At 40.6% G+C, this 24176-nt stretch overlaps 1 protein-coding gene across 1 annotated transcript in view; it reads right to left on the bottom strand.

Moving 5' to 3' along the window:
* Positions 1 to 5491: 5491 nt before the first annotated feature.
* Positions 5492 to 24176, bottom strand: part of LOC121517955 (nuclear receptor coactivator 3-like) — a 102009-nt gene continuing 83324 nt past the window's right edge. The window contains exons 8-23 of the mRNA XM_041800078.1: positions 21534 to 21620; positions 21269 to 21409; positions 20650 to 20797; positions 18900 to 19405; positions 17694 to 18811; positions 17390 to 17516; positions 16840 to 16998; positions 15207 to 15437; positions 14706 to 14811; positions 14421 to 14592; positions 13813 to 14139; positions 13326 to 13424; positions 10962 to 11211; positions 10481 to 10658; positions 10165 to 10369; positions 5492 to 7929 (exon numbers count right to left, since the gene is read on the bottom strand). Coding sequence (XP_041656012.1) covers positions 7918 to 7929; positions 10165 to 10369; positions 10481 to 10658; positions 10962 to 11211; positions 13326 to 13424; positions 13813 to 14139; positions 14421 to 14592; positions 14706 to 14811; positions 15207 to 15437; positions 16840 to 16998; positions 17390 to 17516; positions 17694 to 18811; positions 18900 to 19405; positions 20650 to 20797; positions 21269 to 21409; positions 21534 to 21620 — 3866 coding nt within the window. The 3' untranslated portion in view covers positions 5492 to 7917. The remainder of the gene's footprint in view (positions 7930 to 10164; positions 10370 to 10480; positions 10659 to 10961; positions 11212 to 13325; positions 13425 to 13812; positions 14140 to 14420; positions 14593 to 14705; positions 14812 to 15206; positions 15438 to 16839; positions 16999 to 17389; positions 17517 to 17693; positions 18812 to 18899; positions 19406 to 20649; positions 20798 to 21268; positions 21410 to 21533; positions 21621 to 24176) is intronic.

The raw sequence follows: 24176 nt of genomic DNA, 5'->3' as shown, positions 1-24176 counted from the left end.
TAGTCCGGATAAAAAAATAGTCTTAAGGCTACGGTAGGCGCGTCTTACGCGCGCCCACTCCGCGTCTGCTCCAATAGACGAGCGGTGCGTCTTTTCCATCGGTGCATCCCGCCTCCTACTCCACCCTGCTGCTCCTGCTTCACATACACATCCATGACACACATCAGCACAGGAAAACCCCCACATTCATATTAAAGCAGATGAAATCCTTCTGCCAAGAAGGAAGACACAGTTGAATTATTTCATATCTAGCAGTGAAGAGCATAGCGCCTAATGTCATTTGACATTTAAGGGTTCATCGGATATTTAGCAGAAATATATTTTACGCTTTAGTGGAGAACTGTCTATCTCTGCAGGGAGAAGGTTAACCCCCTGAACTAAATAAGGGCATTCAGACACAAGATGCATCATTTCTAATTTATGCTTTGAAAGCATTATATTGTTTGTTTTAATTCCCACAGCTGCTGTTAAATGAACACTAAACATCCATTAGAGGACACAATACAAAGTCTACACACAAGGCTAAAACCAAACAGCTTTTATGGAAGCCTATTTACAGTTTCTTTACGCTTAAAAACATCAAGATGTTTCTGTTGTTTGTTTAATCTGCGCTAGACTATAAAATTAAATAATACGTTTTCTTACGGCGATGCAAAATGTAACTGCGACTTATGAATTTTAGCTTTATGCTAAAGCTAACATGGAGGGAAAGTGAATGTAGTGCTAAGAAAGAAAGTAAAAAGAATGCTAACCATCTTGCTGTGAGTAAATAATTAAGTAAAATGGTTTGCTTCAGAGCTTGCTTCCTCATTACAGGAAACTTGCTTAACTCCCTGTGCTGACAAGTTCATACCAGTTGTGTTTTTTCAGTAGGCTATATCTAGGAAATAATCTGTTATCACTGGAAAAGTAGTGTTTTATGCCCATACAGCCTAATGCAATGAAATAAGCAATAACCTCCTTCTGATTTTATGGGGCAAGGAACCATGTGGTCACCTCTGTCAACCAGAATATTTTTTTCTCACCTAGTCAGTGGAGATCAGTCACAGAAGGTGACAGCACAGAATCTGACCAATCAGCAGTGACCAGTCAGACTTCCTGTTCCCTCCAGAACTCAACAAATGCAGTTTAATGTCTCTTTTGGTCCCAAAAAGCATAACTAACCAGGATAAGTTGATGAGACTCACACATTAAACAAGTGAAAAGTAGTGCTAAATGCCATGATAGGTTTTGTTTTTGCCTAGGATTTCTACCAGTTACTGCAACCTTAGCGTGAAAACCTGAGGAACCATATTAGAACATACGCCTGTTTTAGGTGAATAAAATGTTATTTTTGACAAATTACTCATTATAATGTAGGATAATAGTGCTCTAGATGGTAGTTAGGTGTTGCCCCAGGTTTGTAGAAAATAAAGAGTGATCCAGTGGTGAATTTTGCTCATTTATAGAAGGAGTAAATATTGAAACAAGAGTGATTTTTGGTCATTTTATAACATTGTAACAATTCCATCACACGTATGTGGTTTATATCAGTTTTTGTTTTTACTGTACACCTTATTTTGCTTAATTTATTTAGATATTTAGTATACGTGTTTTTTTAAGGTTTTCAGATGGAATTATAAGGAAAAATAAATAGTGAAATATATGTGATTTTAGTGAGTTTTACAACAGTATAAATGACAAATCTGTTTTTATTTTAGGTGTCTCATCACTCCTAAAATTCCCCTAGTTACATAGCATTCCTGAATTATTACAGGTCTCCTACTGGAATTGATAAAACTGATGGTGCCACCATTACTACATGTCTTGCCTCTTAAAGAGGTCTGAATCTAAAGATAACCTTGTCAACTCTAAAATCCCCAGCTCTATAAAGGGTTAAAAACACTGTAATTCACTCTTAATCATGCAAAACTAAAATACAGTATAGCCTATATATCATGTCCAACTGGGGCTTCTGTAGCCACGTAATTGAAGGTTATTTCAGCTGCTGTTTTTTCCAACCTGTGGCAGGCTGTATAACATGAAAATATGTTAACTACAAACTTTGTTCAGGCAAGGTTTGCTGGTAACTAACAACTGTAACTGAATGCTCATGAAAACTAACCTGACATGCCAGATGGATGTGGGAAACCTTCAGTACTAAGCATTTGGTTAAGGGCAGAGCTGTTGAAGAAAACAGTGTGATTGGATGAATGTTCTGTCTGTCACATTACGGGCCAACCAGAGCAACAAAACACGTGATGAAGCCGCGACCGAGGTGCATGTGCGCAGCTACCGAAGAATAACGCGAACCATGGCGACTACAGACATGTCAGTACACAACTTTTGTCATTTTTGAAAAGAAAACAACTCACTGCTGTTCTTTGGTCTTCTCCTAATGAGGAAATGTCATCAAGTTCTGATAAAACTGGCGCTTTAGCAGCATCCACGCTAAGCTCTTTTCCACCATAATTGCACCGGCCTCTTGTTGCTGCTTGCTTTAGTCATGACCAAGCAGCAACCTCTGGTCCTGAAAAATGAAGCCAATGCAGAAGAGCAAAAAACTGCTATACCGCGAGTGTCCACTTGAGGCTGGGTGCAAGAACACCAGAAGTCCCATCTGGACACCTGTTAAACAGCCGGTTTTTACACTAGAATAAACTGGTTAACAGCCTGGTTCAAAATACCAAATGTGTCTCATTAGCTAGTGTCTTCATGTGCTCCCACTGTAAGGGGGTGAATTTTTTTGTACCACGATCGTTTGATTGACAGATAGCTCGACAGGCAGAGCCTACGTTTCTGTCAACCAGAAGGCTAACTAGCAGGCTGACAGGAAGTCGTGCTTAGTGGGCGGGCCGTTGGTTGATCCAAAGCTCCGCTGAGACCGTGATTTCAATATGGAAGCCTCCGCGGATCGGCTTAAAGAGCTGTTTGAGTCCACCTATTGTAAGCAGACGGCTGACGTCACACAGGGTTTGTCCAATTCTTTCCACAGTCTATGGTCAAGACTCCGCTGCGCCTGAAAGTACTGCCCCTCATCGCTGCTTGGTCCTGTCACTTTCTAACCGGGTCCAAACAGTTCAGACGGGAGCTTTGCAAGATGGATTCGCCAGTGAGAAACACGGAAATGGGCGTATTCATCTGCTTTGCAAGGTTACACGAAAACATGCTAATGCAGAAATGCTAATTGTGGATGCTATCATTGGCAGTGTTAGCATGCTAATATTTACCATTTAGCACCTAAATAAGTACAGCTGAGTGAGCAATTTTTAATGTTATTTTGTCATTGCTTACAAAGTCAGAGTCCCCTGAAATTATCCTACGGAGACATTAATGTGAGCGTTAGTTAAATAACAGTGCATTTTGCAGTTATAATATTTCACTCAAAATGAGAAATGCCAGCCCTATTTCAATACCAGAGGTTTTAAGGTTTATGATGGCAGTATCTTCATTAATAATGAACAGATCAAAATGTTTTAGCTACTTACCTTAAAAGGAAGCTCTGCAATATGTCTCTCTGCATAAAATCACAATAGAACAAAAGTGAAACAAAAAAAAAAGCTTCCTGGCTTTTGGACTGAATATGTCAAGACCATTCTTCCACCTACAACACAGTAGTTTGAAGGGTTGAGTCACCCTACATAAACCTGACAGACCTGTAATTTAAAATGAATAGCACACAAGTCTAAAAAGATATTTAAAGTTCTGAATGGACTGACAGGGTCTTGGTACAGCAGCAGTCACAGCAGGGCAATAGCCTGGAGGTGTTAAAGCTTTTCAGGGGGCTAAAATTATTAAAGAAGTAGTGAAGACTAACACTGAGATATCTAACTGAATTAAGGGGGGGTTACAGGAAACAAACAGCTGATAAAAGTGCATGAAACATACTGATTTCACATAGATAAAACCCCAGTCTGAGCTTACTTCAGAGGATTGTTCACTCAGATGTCCTTCACACTCACCTCCCACTCCATACAGACTGGCAGACTCCATCAATCACTAAAGAAAATAAGACTCCTACTTTGATAATTTACTTGTTTCTCTTGAAAGGGCAGTTATTTCAGTGAAACATATTTTTATGTGCCAGCAGGATTTAGTGACAGCAGGATTGAGAAGTAGCATCTTGCATGCTACTAAAGGGGGGGGGGGGGGGGGGGGCATGTTATGGTGCAATTTCAGCAACATATGCTATAACTTCAGTGGCATGTGATTTTTCAGCAGCATACTGTATATGCCACTGTGGTGGCTAATGGTATGCCACAAGGGGACCGGTGCCACATCCCACTCATCTGTCACATCAGTATCATCTGCCATTACTATAAGGCAATGCTCATTTCAGTGCTCTCAGTTACTTAAGAAATGTATACATTTCTGTCATATGATTTTCACTTGTGTCAAAAGTATGTTAAGCATGTTTAGTATATAAGCACACCTCACTCATCTACACAACTCCTATCCAAAACCTCTTCATTTCTAACTTCTCTTTGTCTTAATACAGAAACCACTGGGGGGGTCCTCACTAAGAGCAACATCATCTCTTCACCCATCTGCTCAATTCCTAATAAATTTATCCTTTCGTCCCATCTTCCCTCCATCCCTCAACCATTGCCTTCGTCCCTTCATTTCTATACCATTTCATTAGCTCATATTTTAACAATTGAAACCCATTTCTGACTATCATGGTCTTTGCTAATGAAATGTAGTAAAGAAAGACCACTGGAATTAACAAATGCATCATGGTGAGTCAGTCTACACCACTCGGGATCAGCATGCCAAGACCACCACCTTTTGCTTTAACCTGGAACACAATGCATCTGGATTCCATACCAATCCCTGCAGGTGGTGAGCCCACAGGGTGGCTCACAGGTGCAAGCCCCTGGTCAGGTCTGGCAACAGGGGACTGCCTAAATATCCCAACTCCAAGAAGGGTGTCTTGGTTCCCGGTTTGCTGATTCAAGCTGCGTTTTTTAAATTTACTTTGTCTTAGCCTTTCTCTGGGACCAATTTGCAGAGGGCATCCCTTTGGAGGTCTTCTAGGCAGGTCCAGCTGGGAGGAGAACTTTGGGTAGACCCAAAACATGCTTGAGGGATTATATATCCCATCAGTTGAGAAATGCCTCAGGGTCCACCATGAGGAGCTGGAAAATGTGAGTGGGACAAGGGAAGTCTGGTATGACTTGTTTAGCCTGCTGCCACCATGACCTAGCCCTGAATAAGCAGAGGAAAATGGATCGGCGATGGATGTATGGATGATAGTGGTGGAGAATGAAGCTGATGTGACAGGTGAGGGGTGCATGGCACTGACCCTCTTGTAGCATGCTTTTGGCCACAGCACATGCTTTTTAAGTGTATATGCTGCTGAAATGGCACATGTTGCAAAAGGCATTCCAGATTCCACTTCGGCACTTGTGGTACTGTGCAGTGATGGACTGAGCAGTTGCTGCAGGATGTATGTGCAAAAACAAACATAGACATTGTAATGTTTAAATATAAATTTGTATTTACATCGATATTAACATCAAGAAACAAGGTAAGAAAAAAATGCAACAGTATTTTACATCCTTTAAGAACGACTGTATGTTTCCCAGATGTGTTTTGTCTTTTCTCTAGTGCCAATGATGCACTCTGAGGAGTTTCTTTCCTTTACAGCAAAACTTTTTTTTTTTTTTTAAATATTGTTGATTAAACATATTCATTGAGACTGGGGTTAAAAAAAAACAACTCCAAGCTATTATTCTGAGACATAAAGACATCAATCATGAAACCGTCTTTCAGCGTAGAAAAATCTCAACATTCGTTTGTGAAAGAACCGTTTGCAGCACCACATTTCAACTGGCCATAAGATCTACAGAAAGGAGGAAACAATCACAAACGAAAGAAGTCAAACCACCTCAGCAGAACCAGACTCATGTCTACTCTATGTCATATGGATCATGGGGATATAATATATGCATTTAAACATATTAAGTTCAATGAATATTATAGGTTATGTGCAACAATTAAAGCACACATGAGTACTTGCACGATCTACGTCAGGAACTGTTTCTAGCACTGCAGAATGACAAACAAAAATCTTTGGATTGAGCATGTGTTCAAAGGTAGATTCTTCAACAAAAGCTTCACAGGAATCAGAATAAAAATAAAGGCAAACTTAAATGTAAATAAAGGTTCCCTGTCATGAAATTGACAAGAAACATGGGATTCAAACGACCTCTTGTGTGGCTTCCATTAGGATCTGCAGACCAAAAAGGCTCACAGACGGCAGGCCCAAAGTCTGAACGATCAAATCTGCAAAAGCAGAGAAATCTCAGGAGTGAAACTTGGAAGCATGAGGTTCAGTTGAGAAAAAAAATCAACACCACATTACCGGTGAGACATCTGGGCCCCTAGAAGCCTAACACAATCATGTGTCAACTCTTTTTGTATAGGCATACTTTGTGTTTTCTTTTTCTGTCCAAAGAAAAATAATTTATTAAAAAACAAAATTACACACTAGCACCTCTTTAGCTAAGACTATGACCTCAGAAAAATGCTTTCTGAGAAAGAAAGTGACAGTATGAAAGTAAATCTACACGTACTGCTTACAAAAAATGAGGCCCTTCCTCTCTGATGTATTTTAAGGTTTGAAAATAAAAGTTGACCTATGATGGATTAAGAAACTTTTAAATATCAAGCCTTACAATCTGTGCAAAAACAGTATGTGACCTACAAAAGCATATATATATTTATATATAGTACATTTGAAGCTTATTTACAATTCGTATTCACAGATAAAAGAAAGAAAAGCTCAGAACAAGACATCATGTCTAATACTGCAGTGCCGTCACTTTGAGTAAATGAGCTTTGTCCTCAGAGGGAAACCAGGAGGAAGGGATTATTGCTAAAAATCTGCACAATGAAATCTAACACACAATTTCTCTTACAGGGGGGACATAATCTTATCACTGGCAAGAAACTGCTTAGTAACACTGGAAATTGGTGCAAGGTAATCAAAATACCTGCAAAATTTACCTCTGGAATGATAAAATTACCACATTGTAAATCTGTATAAATATAAGTGGAGTTTTGCACAAGAATGACTTTAAAAACTCAATCTGTGCTTTCTGCCTTTCTTCTGGTTCCCACTTCAGAGCAAAGATCATTAAGGTTACCCATTCCCAATCAACATATTACAGAGGAAAAGTCAGAGAATAAACACACAAAATAAACCATAAATGTCTGCTGCTATACATTAACTCTTGGGTAAAGGCCTCTATATTGCCACAATCCTTTTGATGTTGGCCTTTCCATAAAGTGCAATCAGCCAACGAGAAATTCAGTCGTACTTTAGCTCGGCAGCGTCCCAGAGGACAAAAAACAATGTGCTACTGCTGAATGACATTCATGTGAGTGTCACAATCTGATGGCTCGTCGTCTGGAGCAGCCATACTTTTACATCATGTACGCAGAGAGATCGTCCAGGAGCAGCAGAGAGGCGACGTTCAGAGGCAAAGAGAGGAATCCAATGTTATTTTAAAAATCTGAACACAGCTTCGTGGTACATTCGACAACACGGAGAGGATTGGTCCAGCGAGTGGTGTGTGAGTTTACTGAGGCGCACACACCGCTTAGAAAGAGAGGAACATTAAAACTACAGTCTACAGAGGAATCACAGAGCTGTAAGGGTTTTCTGTCTTCATGTCACAGTGTTCCTGTTTGTTATGTTTCTTTATGAATGTATGACATTGTTTTTCCTCAGGTTACCAGATGGTCATCACTGGCTGAGTGTCTAAAGGAAGCTAACTCCCCCGTCTGGTAAGAGCACAGCACTACAAATAGACACAAACACTGTCTGGATCTTCTCCTCCTCCTCCTCCTCCTCCTCCTCACTCCTGTGCTGCAGCCGTGTCCTCGCTCTGGATGGAGATCACAGTGAGACAAATGCTGCTGTCACCATGCTCAGCAGTATTTCTACATCAAATGGGAGAAAAGAGGAGAAAAAGTGAGACAGGAAAGTTCTCTAGTGAGCAAATCTTGCAGCATTACACAGAAAAGGTTAAAGTCTGTCTTAAAACAATATAGACATGCCTGAAAGTACAATGACAGAATTACTGATTGCTGTGATTTTTCCAATAGATACAAATAATCTCAACTTTCAAGAAGGCAAATCATGAAAAACCTCTCTTTTTTTTTCTTTTTTTTTTAGTATTTTTGCATTTAGATTTTTGAAAGCAGACTATATCGCTCGTTGTTGGTCCGCCTATTTCTGTAAACAAAATCTGGCAGTCAGTGCCCATCATGACATCAGAATGAGCCATTATTTATAACTGATAGACTCATCCCATCCAGGTACTCTGCCCAAATAATGAGGGCCCTGCCCCATTCCAGGCGAAAACCATCAAAATGAATGGCAGTAAATGGGAAAAATATGGTCATGCACTATTTAAAAGCTTAAAATACAATACGCTTTAATGGCTATAGAGCCCTAAACCAATAGCAAGGGTGTTATGCATAAAATAGGGCATTTCAGAATAATGAAGTTTTTAGGTGCATGCAAGTGTCTGTTCAGACTCTCAAATGCACCGTCTTCATTTTTAAAATGAATACATCACCATTACTGTGAGTCATATGTCAGAATGGAAATACACACTTAAACTTTCAAAATAAAATCAGATTACATTTTTGGTTAGGGCTAAGGTAAAGGCTAGGATACCAAAAGCTGCAAGTAAAAACCTGACCTGCAAAATCTGATAACAAAATGTTTAATAAAGCTGACTAAACAGTTTACTTACAGGAAAAAAGACTGTCCTCCATGAAATAATTCTAACTTTGCAAACAGAGCTTGTAGAGCTCTGTTTGCTAGGTAAGCCGTGTAGCAAACAAAGCTATGTAGCATACTTAGCTAAAGCTCATGGATATCCATACCAACAAAGCTAACTTTAGCTACGTCAGCTATGTTATCTACGTTGCTTGCACAGCTACCTTAGCTTTAGCTGTGTTTGCTTAAACTCATGTTGCCAAAGCTAGTGTAGCTTCATAAGCTTTAGCTAAAGCTTTAGTAAGTCACCGTTCCCCTAACTACTTCTAAAATAGTCTGATACAGTATTTACCCCCAGGCTTGACCTCTGACCTTTGTCTCTGTTTTATCTTTAAAATGTTGCTTAGTGTGTAATGTTTATGATGTGGTTATGTAACTACTAGACTTTGATTATAAAGTTGAATTTAAAAAACAAACAAACCTTAAACTGGAAATACATTGCATCTGCAAATTAGTTCTGTTGTGACAGAAACAGCGTTTCAAAGTAAGGGTCTTCAAGAAGGGGCGTCTGAGATCTACAGTCTGCAGCCGAACAGTCTTGGAAAACCTAGATCTTTATATGGTAATGTAGCCCTTAATTTAAACAAAATTTCTACCAATAATTAAGAATATCATTAATGTAGACTTCATGTTTATTCTTTTGTTACCTTGTAACAACTGAAAGAAGCTGTTGTAGCATTTTGACTGTCTCTGGAGTTTTTGCTGCTATCTAGCACATACATCTGATGAGCATGCAGCCTTTTGAGCAGATCTATGATATATTTATTCCAAATGTTTACATATTTTTTAACCAGTCAGGCATGTTTTATGATGGCTCTTTCTATTTATTCAATAGTTACTGTGATCGTTGGTGTAGTACAGCTGGGTGTAAAACAAAATAAATATCAAAATTATCTTTGCCTTGTTTCACTTAAAAGTATTCTCACAAAAGACTAGAATTTAAATAACATATGACAAATTAAGATAAATCAAGTATATACCAGTTAGTTTGATTTCTCTTGTCAGGAGCCATTAAACCAATGCAAAAGAAGAAAGCATCATAACAAAATGTGTTGGTCCAATGTCAAATTATGGTATTGATACGATAAAAAAAATTTCACTGTTATGCATGATATTTGAACACTTTTGATAAACACAATAGTTCTTGATAATATGGAGGTTAAAGCAGATGCTGAGTTTGACTGTTTCCTCACTGAGCTGCAGAAAAGTAGTAATAACTAAGAGGGGAAATTTTGACCAAAAGGACTTTAAATTAGGTCAAGACCAACTCAATTTACCCAACAATTACTCTAAGTACTAACCTTTTACTTAGGGACATACAAATGTTTTAAGATATCTTTTGACAAATGCACACTTCTTTTTGTGGATTTCAAACCTTCTGCACCCACCTGATCAGGTCCCATAGGCATGCGCCCCATCACCATTGGGTTCATTCCCATCTGCCCCCCCATCTGCCCCATGTGACCTCCTCCTCCGCTGGCCGGCATGCCCCCGTTCATCATCATGCCCCCATACTGGCCTGGATTCCCCTGCTGCCCAAACTGCTGCTGGCCTGGAGGTCCCTGCGGCCCAAACTGCTGCTGAGGGTATGAGCTGGTGACAGGAATAAAGAGAGGGTTCAATTATGTTCATTTAAGAAAAGCAAAGATAAGGATAAAGATAGATTTTCTCTGGTCTTTCTTTTATATGTGGTTGATTTCATACCTGTTGCGTCCCATGCCTCCCTGTGACCAGCCTTTCATATCAGCGCCCTGGTACATGGGACCCCCCTGTGGGTGCTGTTGCATCATGGGGTTTTGTGGCCCCAGGCGGCCAGGCATCATGGCATTAGGAGGACTGGCACCTGATGGGCCAAATGAAGGGTCACCCTGCTGACCCATTCCTGTGAAGATTAATCACCTCGGGTTAATTTCACAGCACAAAAACAGCACTGATGCACAATGACACATAAAACAGAGATGATGCTACTGCCTGAGGTTGTGCTCTTATACCTTCAAAAACATATTTCATCTGTCTATTAGAGGGGGAAAATGTGTTGTTCTAAGAGAGAATTTTGAAAAGTGTGTTTTTTAACACAAATCTGTCAATCTTCCTCATTTTACGTGACAAACATGAGAATAGATTGTTGCAGTCTACAGTCTCACCACCAGGGGTCAGCATTATTCTCTTTGTTGAGTTTACTCACCATAGGTCCCACCATAGCCAAACTGCTGGGGGCCCGGCTGACCCATGTTTGGCCCTCCCATGGGGTTGTCCATGCCACCAGGAGCTGTGACGTTTGGAGGGGGACTGAATCCTCCTGCAGCTGCAGCAGCGGCTGCTGCCGCCTGTTGCTGTTGCTGCTGCATCAGCATCATCATGCGCTGCCGCCTCATCTGCATGGTGACCATCTCTCTGCTGCGCTGAGCTATCATCTGAGCATTCAGGAAGCCCTGCTGGACAAAATAATAAGACGACATTTAGACTGCAGGCCGAAGTGATCTGTAATTTTTTTCATGTCAGTTTGAACAGGACAAGTCACATTTAAATCATCTGTACTTTTTAACAATCAGATTTGAGTCACTTTTGTATTAATGGAGGTAAATGGATGAGCTGGTACATTTTAAAAAGTAATGTGAACAGGCAAACAAAAACATTGGATCTAAGCCAAAAAATCAGAACTAAGCATTAAAGCTTGCATTGTAAATGCAGCCTGTCAACTAAAAGAGGGTTGACATGTGACACGGACGAATAAAGAGCTTTCATAACATACATGCAACAGCATTTAATGGTAAAAACTGTGGTTAGGTCTCAACTTAAACTGCATCATCCCAAGTTGGATACCAGCTTGGGAGTTGGTTTCATTTCATTTTACCCTTTAAGACCAGAAACATCTATAATTCAGTATGCCTTTAGCAGTAAAAAAAACTTTTATACTTTTTTGGCCAATGCAGTCTGTAGTAAGTCTGCAAAATCAATTCCTGAGAGGCTCAACAGATGATGAAATTTGTGAAATAGCTGATAGAACTGAAATAGGATCTGTTAATCCAGTTCTACACTGCCATCAGACTTTTCTCTCTTTGTCCATTACTTTCCAATTCAAACCAACACACTGAGATGAGTACTGAAATGAGACGAGTACTGAAATGAGACGAGTACTGAAGTCTACTTAAAGAATCAGTGAAAATCTCTCAAGTCAACTTTTATAAGAAATTTTGTCCAAGATGAAAATCTCTTCTAAACGTCTGTGAGCAACTGGTTGGCTTTGGTATGCAGTCTGATATTACATATTCAAAGATGCTAATGAACAAATTTAAACCTTTAGAGTTGTTCTGATAAATCTATAAAGAGCTATACATGAAAAGGGACCTGTTGGATTATAATCAAGAAGTTCCTTTGATAATGACTTAAAATGAGTCCCTCCGTTATTTATTAGAAATCTGTATCATTATTAGGAAGAACTTACAAGCCTGGACAAGCAAAAAAAGAGGTGTAAAGAGATCACTGGAGCAGAAAACTCACACCTGGGACAAAATTTGTTTGAATTTCTCACTTCTTGCGGGTGTGAAGACTGATTTTCTCAATATGAATTTACACTTCTAATCTCAGACATGTATATAATGACCTTTGTGTATGATAATGCTTTAACTATTGAAATTCCTTGTAAATAAAAGCTGTATCTTTGTTTTTACTTGTTGATATTTGCATTGGCTTACAGTGCCTTTAAAAGTATTCACTCCCTTAAATGTTTTACCATTTTATTGATTTTATAAATCAATCATGGCCAATGTAATCTGGCTTGTTTCAATAAAAAATACCAAAAACCTCATAAATGTCAAGGTAAAAACAGATTCCTACAAAGTAATATCAATTAAAACTGATCAAGCTCTGTCAGGTTGCATGGGGATCTAGTATGAACAGCCCTTTTCAAGTCCAGGCACAAATTGTTCTTCTTGCACTATTATTGCTCATTTGCACATCCACAAATTGCACTTTTTTGCATTAATTGGTAGTAGTTTTCCATTTTTGGTATGAGCTCTAGACTAAACTTTAGTTAGTAATTTTGTGTATGTGTATGGTGTTTCTTATATTGTGTTGTTTTGGTGTTGTCATTGTGTACCTTGTCTTTTGTGTGCCCCTGCTGCAAAACTAATTTCCCTTCACAGGACAATAAAGAGATTCTGATTCTGATTCTGAAATTATGTCAAAGCAATTGGTATTACTTTGGAAACATCTGTTTTCACGTTGACACTAAAAGAGTTTTTTTTTGTAATTTTTATTTTTACTGAAAAAGCCAAATTATATTGACCATGATTAATTTATGAAATCAATGAAAAGGTAAAACATCCAAGGGGGTGAACACTTTTAATAGACACTGTATGTGATGGCACTGCAAGGAATTAGAGAAACTCTTGGCTGACACTGCATCCTGATATTTTTAATACAGTATGCAGACACACTTGGCCATCTTGGTTTGGATTGTGATAAAAGAACAGCATCTGTGAAACATGGTCTCATATTACAAAGTTTCTTTTAAGTTTTTAAGCAGTAACATTTTTCTTTCATCTACCTGTCCTCCCATGCCAGGTTGCATGCCGGGCCTCATGCCAGGGTTTCCTCCAGGGTTCTCCATCTTCATGCCCATTCCCTGCCGCGTCTGATTCATGAACTGAGAAAGGGCAAAATGACATTCAGGATAAGATGGAGGAACAAATATTACACTGGAACCACTTTCATACCACATATCTGAAACACTGCAACATAGATAGGGCACTACTAGCAGGTAGAGAACAACTGTTTGGCCCTTAATATTTTAAAATAAGGAAACAAGATAGTATTGAAAATGTGAAAAACAAATCACAAACAAAAGCAACACAATGTTTTGTCAATTTCTAATAAATCTATTTGTTGGTCCTAGAAATTGCAAAAATGCACAGTTGTCTTGCTACTTTCTCCCAGATATAAGATCATCTATTTGTTTTAGTGTGAGTGGTATAAATACTAACATGCCAATATGAGAGATATTTTTATAAAGCCAACATCTGAATATCCTGTACCTGCTGACCCTGCAGCCTCTGCTGCAGCTGGAGTCTCATTGGTTTGTTGGCAGTCATCATCCTGGGTCTCATCATATTGGCACGTGGGTGTCCCATGCCACCCATCCCGCCCATACCAGGGAAACTGCCACCTTGGCCCATCTGAGACAGCATGGGGCCAAACCCCCCTTGCTGAGCCTGTCCCTGCATGGGGTTCCCCCCATAGCCAGACTGCATGGGCATGGAGGGGGGTCCTGGATAACCCTGACCATAGATGGGCTTCTGATCCAGCACCATGGAGGGGTCCTGTCCTGGAAAAGGCTCCAGCTGCTGCTCAGCTCCCTGATTCTTAGCATGAAAAGAGGACAAAAAGAGGAGTTTGTCACACAGCTCCATCTAATTGACTAATTTCCAATTGGTTGACTCTGTAATTGTCTTTCTAAGCAGCACAGACAGATCCCTTCAGGCTCATCCATCCTCCTTCAGAAAAAGAACAGTCTGAACACGGTGAGTCATGACTGTAATATTTAATCTAAGGATGAATACAGTGCTCATTTATGAGTCATGATATGAAAATTCATCATTTCTCCTTCCTCCTGGATCTTTTTATATCTTTTCTGATATCTTACCTGGCTGACGAGGTCTGGTATGCCCAGGGCTCGATCTATTTCCTCCAGAGCGATGCCGTCTGTATTGTTAAGCAGAGAGTCCAGCTGGTCCAATAGTGCCCGTTCATCACTCTGTCCCTCACTGGTGGTCGGAGGCACCAGGAGATCATCTAAGGTGTTCCCAAACTGGCGTCTACATGGTGCACAATTACACAGAAACTCACTATGATGTTAAGTATAAAGTACCTCCTAAGCTCATTCATCTTATCAAGTTAAAATAGAAAAAATAAAATATGTTGCACTTACCGATTTCCCTCCATTCCCATTATAGAGTCCGGCCAGGATGGGGATTCATTTGGCTGACCCTGTTGGCTGAAGGGGCTCATACCCATGCCCATGTCAGCAGAGCCTCCTAAAATCCAAAGACAATACACTTTAAATATGACAAATCCAACCCTACATAAATCACTTACACTGTTTTAAAGTGTTCAATATCTGGGACCAAAAACTACAAAAACAACTGTATTCCTTTTTACCTTTGCTTTACTGCTTGTTGGAGTAATCCCCAAATGTTAGCATGAAATCAAACAAGCTAAGATAGCTGACTTGGCCAACATCAATCCTGCTAAACATCATCCATCCTAGCCTTGTCCATGTTAGCATACTAGCTCGCCAACATTAACATTACTCCGCTTAAGAATTAGCTCTCAGAGTTATATTATAACAGTAGACTCAAAACCTTGTCCAATGTGAAACATCATTACTATAGTTATGACAGTATTAAAAAAAAAAAAAAAACAGACAGACCCATCTCCATGAGCTGTTGCTGCAGCATAGACCTCGTCCCTGGTACACTGTTGGAGCGGCTGACCATAGGTCCTGACATCATGCCTTTGCTGTTGTTGTAGTCCATGCCTGGACGCATCATGGAGGGGTGTCCTGCTGAACCCACAGGGCTGGCACTGGAGCGGGGCATGCCCCAGTCCCCTGAACCCCCCATTGGAGACCTCTGGGGAACCATGCCTCTATTCATTGGTCCTGGTTACACATAAACATCAGAAGTACATAAGTCAGTATCACATGAGTACTGAAGTACTGAGTACTGAAATTTGTATTTTAGGGCTTAACAAAATATGTAGTGCCTATGAAAAGTATTCACCCCCTTGGATGTTTTACCCATTCATTGATTTTATAAATCAGTCATGGTCAGTATAATTTGACTTTTGACAAAAAAAACTTTAATGTGAAAGTGAAACCAGATTTCTACAAAGTAATGTCATTTTAATGGAAAAAATATGTAAGGTAAAATAAGGGACTGCACAAATATTCACCCCTTTTAAAGTGACTGACCTCATCAACAGTGGCCCAGCTTATTGGTGCTAGTAGTCTCACAGTTAGTGAAAAGGGGATCACCAGAGTGCAGTGAATATGTCTCAAGTGAATGCAGTATAAAGACACCTGTGCCTGGAATGTCCAGTCACTAGTTAACCAGTATTTCTAGCTACCATTACACCATGGGGACAAAAAACACTCAAAGTGACTCAGAGAAAAGGTTATTGAAATGGAAGAAATATGGCACATGTGTAAATCTGCCTAGATCAGGCCGTCCTCACAAACTGAGTGACTATGCAAGAAGGAGACTAGTGAGAGAGGCCACCAAGACATCTATGACTGCTCTGAAGGAGTTACAAGCTTCAGCAGATGAGACAGGAGACTGCACACAACTGTTGCCCATGTTCTTCACAGGTCAAAGCCTTATGGGATAGTGGCAAAGAGAAAGCCACTGTTGAAGAAAACTCATTTATCTCAACCAGAGTTTGACAAAAGGCATGTGGGAGATATAATGGTCAGGTGAAGAAAGTTCTTTGGTCTGATGAGACCAAAATTGTGCATTTGGCCATCAGACAAGACGCTGTTTGGCAGTCACCAAACTGCACATCACCACAAATACACCATCCCCACTGTGGAGCACAATAGTGGCAGCATCATGCTGTGGGGGTGCTTCTCAGCAGCCAGCCCTGGAAAGCTTGTAAAGGTAGAGGGTAAAATTAATGTGGTAAATTATAGGAAAATGCTGAGGGATGATCTTACTCAGTCTGTAAGAGAACTACGGCTTGGGAGAGGATTAATTTTCCAGCAAGACAACATGTTCTGGAGTGGCCGAGTCAAAACCCAGATCTAAATGCAATAGAGAATTGTCGCTGGACTTGAAAAGGGCTGTTCATGCCTGATCCCTGTGCAACCTGACAGAGCTTGAGCTTGTTTCTTTGTATTCTTTGCCAAACTGTATTGCTCAACTTACAAAATTAGAGAAGGTAAAACACCCAAGGGGGTAAATATTTTTTATAGGCACTATAGTCAGTAAATTATATCAAAACAGAGAGGGTGAAGGGAGATGAGAAAAAAGTGTTGAAAACAGTGCTAGGCTATTTCAACTCACCCATGCTTCCTGGGTATCCGTCTGGACTGCCCATCATGTTCTCCTGCTTGATGAGCATAGGGCGTCTACCTGTCCCTCCAGAACCACCTGGAGACTTTCCATCTATGGACATGGCCCTCTGGAAGGGTCCCCGTGGACCTGGACCCATTCCAGGACTCCCTGTACATAAAAGGTAGATACAATCATCACCTGCCCCTCTATTCTCCTAGAGGATAGAAAGATTACTGGATTTGTTAAAGAAATGTAGATGTAGATGATGAAACATTTCTCAGTAATTACTGGAATTCTGAAAATGTTGATTCTTTCCTAGATGTTTTTGTAAGCTTCAAATTGGATCTAAGAGCACTTCAGCTTTGACTGCTGTTAGAACCAATATTAGTCCTCTTCATTCCATCATCATCTCAGCTGCTAATGCTAACATCAAAATGTTCAGTCTTCTATAAAAGATGGTTATTAATGCCTCCTACCCTAGTCAACTTCAATACAACTTCGGCAGATGATCTTTCACAAACTGATATTTCTTGAAGGTTTCGGTTCTAAACCCACTTACCCTGCAGGCTGTCGTCAAGGCAACCCTGTGGTTTGTTTCCTGCCTCATTTGCCCCTCCAGCTTGATCTGGGTAAAAGTCAGAGTTTGAGCCCCTCAGATCTCCAAGGATGGACTCTAAGTTTTGCAACTGAAATTAGAAAGAATATCTTATTATATAATTGTCCTCTTACATTCACATTAATTCAGATCAAATGATGAAAGCTTGGCCAAACACTTTTGGTGTTTTGTGATTGCAGAGACAGATGTCACCAGCAATAATACAGCTGCACAAATCCAAACAAGTCCAAAAATATATCATTCTTACATCATCAGGCGGCTCTGACTTGATCTTGCTCTCAGGATGTTCAGGTGCAGGGCCAGACCCAGATCCAGGACCGCCCCGTGCAGGGCCGCCAGCAGCCCCCAAGGCACCCTTCCCTTCTAGTTCTTCTAGTTTAGGCTTGACATCTGCCGGCTCTTTGGAATCATCCTTATTGAGGAGGTAGTGAAGGAGGGCATGAGTCTTCTCTTTCTTGGGGCTATGTTGCTCTTGTTTGGGCTCTGTGATTATCCCAGCCCCCGTACCGCCTCCTGATCCTCCGGTTCCAACCTCCCCACCATCCTGGCTCCCCAGTGACACCTTTCCTGTTGCCTCAGCTGTGATTTTAGCCACTTCATCTGGGGTGTTGCCATTCTGAAGAAGTTTGTGGAGGATTTTGTGCTTTTCTTGCAGAGAGCCTGTGTAGTGGGCTGATGAAAGTGATGTTGACACGCCCCCTGGCCCAGTCGCCTGGCCTGGATTTGCACTGGCTGAAGAAGAGGAGGAGACCCCGGTAGATGATGGGCTGGTCATGCCTCCTGCGGGGTCCTTGCTTTCTGAGCTTGCAGGAGTGCTGCTGCTTGGTGGTGGGGGTGGTACTGGGGGCCCTGCTGATCCACTGCCACTTATTCCCAGCTCCTCGGTCGGGGACGTCAGCAACTGTAGCAGCTTCTTATGCCCCTTACTGTCTGGCACCCTCCGAGGGGGCTCAGAGCTTGCCACCCCTGCCTCATTGCCTCCCTCTGCAGACTCTTTAGTCGCTGTCGCTGCCTGGCTGTCAGGACGATCTCCAGAACTCTCTGCCGGAGGATGCTGATGATGATGGTGATGGTGCATTGGGTGGTGATGGTCGCCGGGCCCAGGTCCTAAGCCTCCCGCTGGGCTTTTGGAGCCATCTTGGCTCGATTTGGCTGGCTGACTTGGCTGGGAAGAAGAAGAGGAGTGGACACTGGGAGAACTGTCAGGTTTTAGGGCTGGTGTTGGGGACGTTAAGGTTGAAGGAAGGGAGCTGCCTACGCCTTCACTGATTGCTTGTAGGGCGTTTAAAGAGCTGCTGGAGAAGGTGGTGGTGCTTCCTCCACTTCCTCCACCACTGACAATGCCACTCATGGGAGAGTGCATCCCTAAAAAAACACATGAATCCAATCAATTAAACAAATAAATCCATTTATAAGTAAGTGATGGTTGATTACAACAAAAGTTGACTTGTACCTCCAGGTGAAAACTGGTTGGCCCCCATCTTTGGACTCCCTCTGTTTCGTGGCGACATCAGCAGACCCTGCTGGGGGCCTCCCATTCTAGGGCTTCCAGAGGGGCTAGTCATGCCACTTAGCCCAAACCCACCGCTACTCTGAAATGGGGGCTGCTGAGGGTGCTGCTGCATGCCTTGTCCTGGGTGATTCATGGAACCCATCTGATTCATGTGCCCCACCTGCCCCATCTGATTCATCTGCATCATACGGTTGCCCATGCCTCCATTCCCTCCTCCACCATTTCCTCCGTACATAGATCCACCTCCCATTGGACCCATGTGACCCACGTGGCCCTGCTCGTTCATGCCGAAGCCCCTGTTCATGCCACCCATGCCCCCCATCCCCATCCCACCACCACTGTTCATATTCATTTGGGCGTTCGGGTTTGGGCCGCCCATGCCCTGTTGTCTCATAGCATTCGGCATCATGCCTCCACCCTGAGCAGAGCGGTAACCGTTGGGTTCCCTGTGTGACAAGAGAGGAAATATGAACACAACAATTTAGGATGATGAATTTATAGAGTTTTTCTTGAGGCTGTTGGGTGGGACAGTGGTGCTGGTGTTGTTCTCTCTTATTAGTCATAATTGTTGTGCATCATGTGGAATGCGCAGTACAGTTAATGGACATTATGTTTAATTTGATGTATTTGACTCAGCTACTTTTTACAAGGAAATCTTTTTTCCCTTTTTTAACAGTGGTGAGAAAGCAGCAGCTGAGTCAAAGAACACTATGAGACAATTAAGTATATCATATCATATACTGTATCATACCACATTGTATCATCCTGTACTAAATCTTACAGTATCCTGTTGTATTGCTCTGTCCACAATCACCCCAAGAATCAGAACCCCCCCCCCCGCCTCTTCTTTGTCCAACTATCAGAAAATGTGTGCTGAAAGAAGGCCTTCTCAGGCTTTTCCTTCATGATGTCATGTGGGGAGTTAGCCCTGTCCCCAGGCTCAGTTGGCCCTCCCTGCTTGGAAGAAAGTTCCTCTCTCCTCTCCTGATCTTCCTCTCAGCTCAGTCTCAATCTCCAATCATATAATCATATTCTATCACACAACATTGCACCACATATTAGTGTATCGTAGTGTATTGTAAGTTTTCATACCATATTAAATCCTATTATATCTCTCAGTACTGTGCACAGTTGTATTGGTTCGTATCTCTTAAAATTGAATTGTATTGCACAGAATAACATCAAATTGTATTAACTATTTTATTTCTTCCCAAACATATCATATCTATTGATATCATGTTTGGTATTGAATGTATATTGTGCCATGTTGTGTGGTATCGAATGGATTCATATTGTATCTAAATGCCATCTAATATCTTATTCTTTCATATATCTTTCTTATCATATTCTTACATATCATATTATGTCATACCCTACTATCTCACATCGTATCCTGCATGCATAGAATCTTATAATAACCTTTTAAACCTGACACCTGCACAACAACAGCTCTAAGACTCCAGACTCTCTGCATTCATGCAAATAATTTTTTTTTTTTTTCCCATGTTGATTTTTCTAACTCTTCACAGGATGTCTGTGTATAAAAGCTACTTCAGCTGCCTCTTCAGCTGTTGAATACCTTGACTGGCTCTCATAGATATGCTGGAAGTGCTTTTTTCTGTCAGTACAGTGCAGGGACCATTCTCCCCTTTGTTTGAATGGAGTGTGTGTGTCTCTTTCAGACTCTGACCTCTGTAGTAGGTGAGTGGAGATGAATCCTTGCGGCTCATTGCTCATCGGGTGCCTATACAGTTTGCTCTTGGTCTGCGCTGTGACTGGAGTGCCGTCGGACAAAGAGAAGCGGTACAAAGGCGTCTCAGCGTGACCCTGTAGAAAGGCTGCACGGACAGATTAAAACACAAATTAATACCCTGAAACACTGATAACAGGGGTCATCCATCACTGTCTTTATGTTAAAACCAAGCCTGTGATTACCCTGAGGATCAATGATGTAGTGCTAAGACACTCGTATTCATGAGATCAATACTGATACACTAATGCACGAGTTTGTGGCTATATATTAACACTTACTGAGGATCAGAATTTTTTTCTGAAAGGAGACCTTACTGAGTTATTGTTGGCTGGAACTAATTAAAAATACAATACTCTGTCATAATGTACACACTGCTTATAGCTTTAACAATAGCGTTATAATAGAGAGGATTGATTAGGCTACACAACTGAATTAACAGTTAATTAACATCCTGATGATTTTTCCTCCATCATGTTAGTGCTTCACTTGATGAATTAACTAAATCTAAAGCAGTTCAGCAGCTAATTCAAAGTCTGCATGCCATCATGTGACCCACCCTCGTGGTAGTGACGTTTGTGCGACCAAGGCTGTCCGTCACTATGCTGAAGGAACATTTGAATGCAACGCCTCAACAAATCCTCCCAGCCCGGGCGCATCGATGCTCGCAGAGAGTTCTGGTCGATCTGGATCAGTTTACCTGCCAGGGAGGACGGGACGAGGACGAGTGGAGGGAAAAGAGAAAAGAGGGATGAGTCAAACCTGTTCATGGTAACAGAGTGTACGGCATGCCCTGTTTGGGGTTCAGGGATTCTGCTCCTCACCTGATAGCTCATGACGGGTATTGAAACTCTCTGTTCTCTCCATGGCTGTCACCCGACGGGCCACACAGATCATACATGACTGAAGGTCTGAAGGTGACAGGAAGAGAGAAATATTTAATGATCATTACTTGTAATTAATGTTCAGTTTTATAGACTAAATGGCTTCTTCAGCACTCCTGACATTTGGTCTTTTAAGAACTAGCATTAGGTATTAATAGCAACATAAAGATTTTAAAAATCATATCCTGATAAAACTTTGGACATGAATACTTTCTTTTCTTCACATTTTATATACATATGAAAGAATATATTTCTTTCTGTATTATTGAAGTATTCTCTAGCATTTTCGTCATCAAGCAGAGTAAAAAAGTTGTTTTTATTACATATAAACAAGGAGAAAAGGAAAATGGGTAGCCAATTCAAATGAGTCTACATCTATGAGCCACAGTTACTCAAGTGAGAAACTAAAAAGATGTACCAAAAAGTGCTGCTTTGCAAATTGCATTCAAAATTACATTATCTAATTCTTTCCTCCTTCTATTTTTGAGATATAATGAATTCTGCTTGGTATCATAATTTGCGTCTGATATAGGTTGTCCGTATAAAAGGTATATTACCTTGATACAAACTCTTAAATTAATGAGAAACCCTCTCCCTTGTGGTATAGAAGCAATTCTTAACCCCTTAAAGCCTGTTGTATCATTTTTGATACAAACTTTTATGATACCTCTATCTAATCAATATGATCAATAAATTACTAAAAAAACCTTCTGAATACAATCTGATAAACGATAAAAATGCCCTCAAGTGGATTATCAGTTACCAGAAACACCTAACGTGTCAAACGAGATACAAGAAATATATATGTTAAATTTTATGGAAATTTTGATTTTTTGAATTTCAGTAGAGAGTTAAATAACATTTCACTTCCAAAAAAAAAGAGAATTTTCTGGCTATAATTTGTGTTTGCAGGCTTTAATGGGTTAAAAATGCAAATATTTCTAGATCCAAAAGTTCACTGAGAGTGCAATTCCCAGGTTTTATTTTTTTTTTTTTTTTAAAGATTTATTTTGGGCATTTTTGTGCCTTTATTTGACAGAGAAGGACAGTGGATAGAGTCGGAAACAGGGACGAGAGCAGGGGAGAGACATGCGATAAAGGGCCTCAGGCCGGATTCAATCCCTGGCTGTCCGCATACATGGGGCGAGCCTTAAACCACTAGGCCACAAGCACCCCAGGTTTTAAGATTTAGCACTAGGTTTTATGTTGGATATAGAAGTATGTTTGGCTTTCAAACATTGAAAAATATAAGAATTGACCACAGCCACAAAAATGAAGACTTTATGGTCTTGCATTTAAGGCTTTTTAAAACTTTTTAAGACCCTGTAGACTTGCTGGGTTATGGATGTGTTTAATGTGATTTAACTGATGAACACTCTACATAGCAGCCTTAAACTTCAGTTTGTGTATACGGTGTCAATAGGTAGGCGTTACCTGTAGTATGAAAAGGCTTTAAGTAGTCAGACGGCAAGAAAAGTGCTCTAACAACTCAAGCCCATTTATCATTTACTTATCGCTGGTGTCAGGCCAAAACCTTGTCTCTCTATTTTTCAGAATTTAATTTTTTTTTCCTCATAAATCAGAGCTATTGGTCGCCCTTTACATCTGTGAGTGAGTTTTAATCAATTCTAAAGCAATAAAAAATTCAAAGAGTTGCTGACTTTGACCATTCAGCATTAAATTAATTGAAAAGTTCTGTGTTTTTTAATTCAATAGTGGTGATTTTGGGGATACAAGGTTTTAGCCAGATGCCAGAATAAGTAAGAGCATCTTATGTCAAGGCACTCAAGTAAAATCTGTCAGCCCCTGTTTTTTTTTCTTGTTACAAGCAGGCCTTAGTTTTTAGTGTTATTGGTTCTTTGCAGACTTAATGCAGCAGCGCAGAACTCCCCTTGGGGGGCAATTAGTGATTTTTACATAGAGAAATGCTACCAAAAGGCCATGTTTTGAGCTGTTCAAGACTATGCCAAGCGTTTGAAGTGTTAAAATAAAAACATTAATTCTAAAGCTACTTTTGTGTCCCGAAAATGGTAAAATATTTAAGAAAAAAAAGGTAAAAATAAATAAATAAAATAAAAATCACAGAGAAACGGGAGCAGGCAGGACTAAAAAAAAACCTCCGTCTAATCCCTAGACAAGAAGCTCATGTATGGTCTATTTTCACATAGTGGTCTGGTTTGGTTCAGTTTAGTTTTGCCATGGTTTTACCACATTAAACTCATATTTTGCCCGTGTTGTGATGGGAAATTTGTCTCTTTTCAGAGATCCAGATCATTTGGCTCAGCTCAGTAGAGCTGGTTATTCGTCCCCTAAACAGGTTTTCATCTTGTGCCACTCTGGCTTTTTAAATGTGGATTAAATAACGACAAAAGATAGAGGAAAGGAAACTGTCACTCAAACAGGAGCTAGCTACAGTGACTCACATTAGAGAGCTGTTTTGTAGGGTTGTTCGAGAGCTGCTCATCATTATTCACCCAACAAGGTTTATTTGGTTGATAGTTTCAATTAAAAGCATGTTTGTGACAAAATTAGGATGTTTTATATATTAAAGGGGCTCAGCTACTCTAAGGGCACACTCACACT

The sequence above is a fragment of the Cheilinus undulatus genome, linkage group 11 (assembly GCF_018320785.1).
Source record: "Cheilinus undulatus linkage group 11, ASM1832078v1, whole genome shotgun sequence".
NCBI classification, from domain to species: domain Eukaryota; kingdom Metazoa; phylum Chordata; class Actinopteri; order Labriformes; family Labridae; genus Cheilinus; species Cheilinus undulatus.
This window is presented reverse-complemented; position numbering and strand designations above follow the sequence as displayed.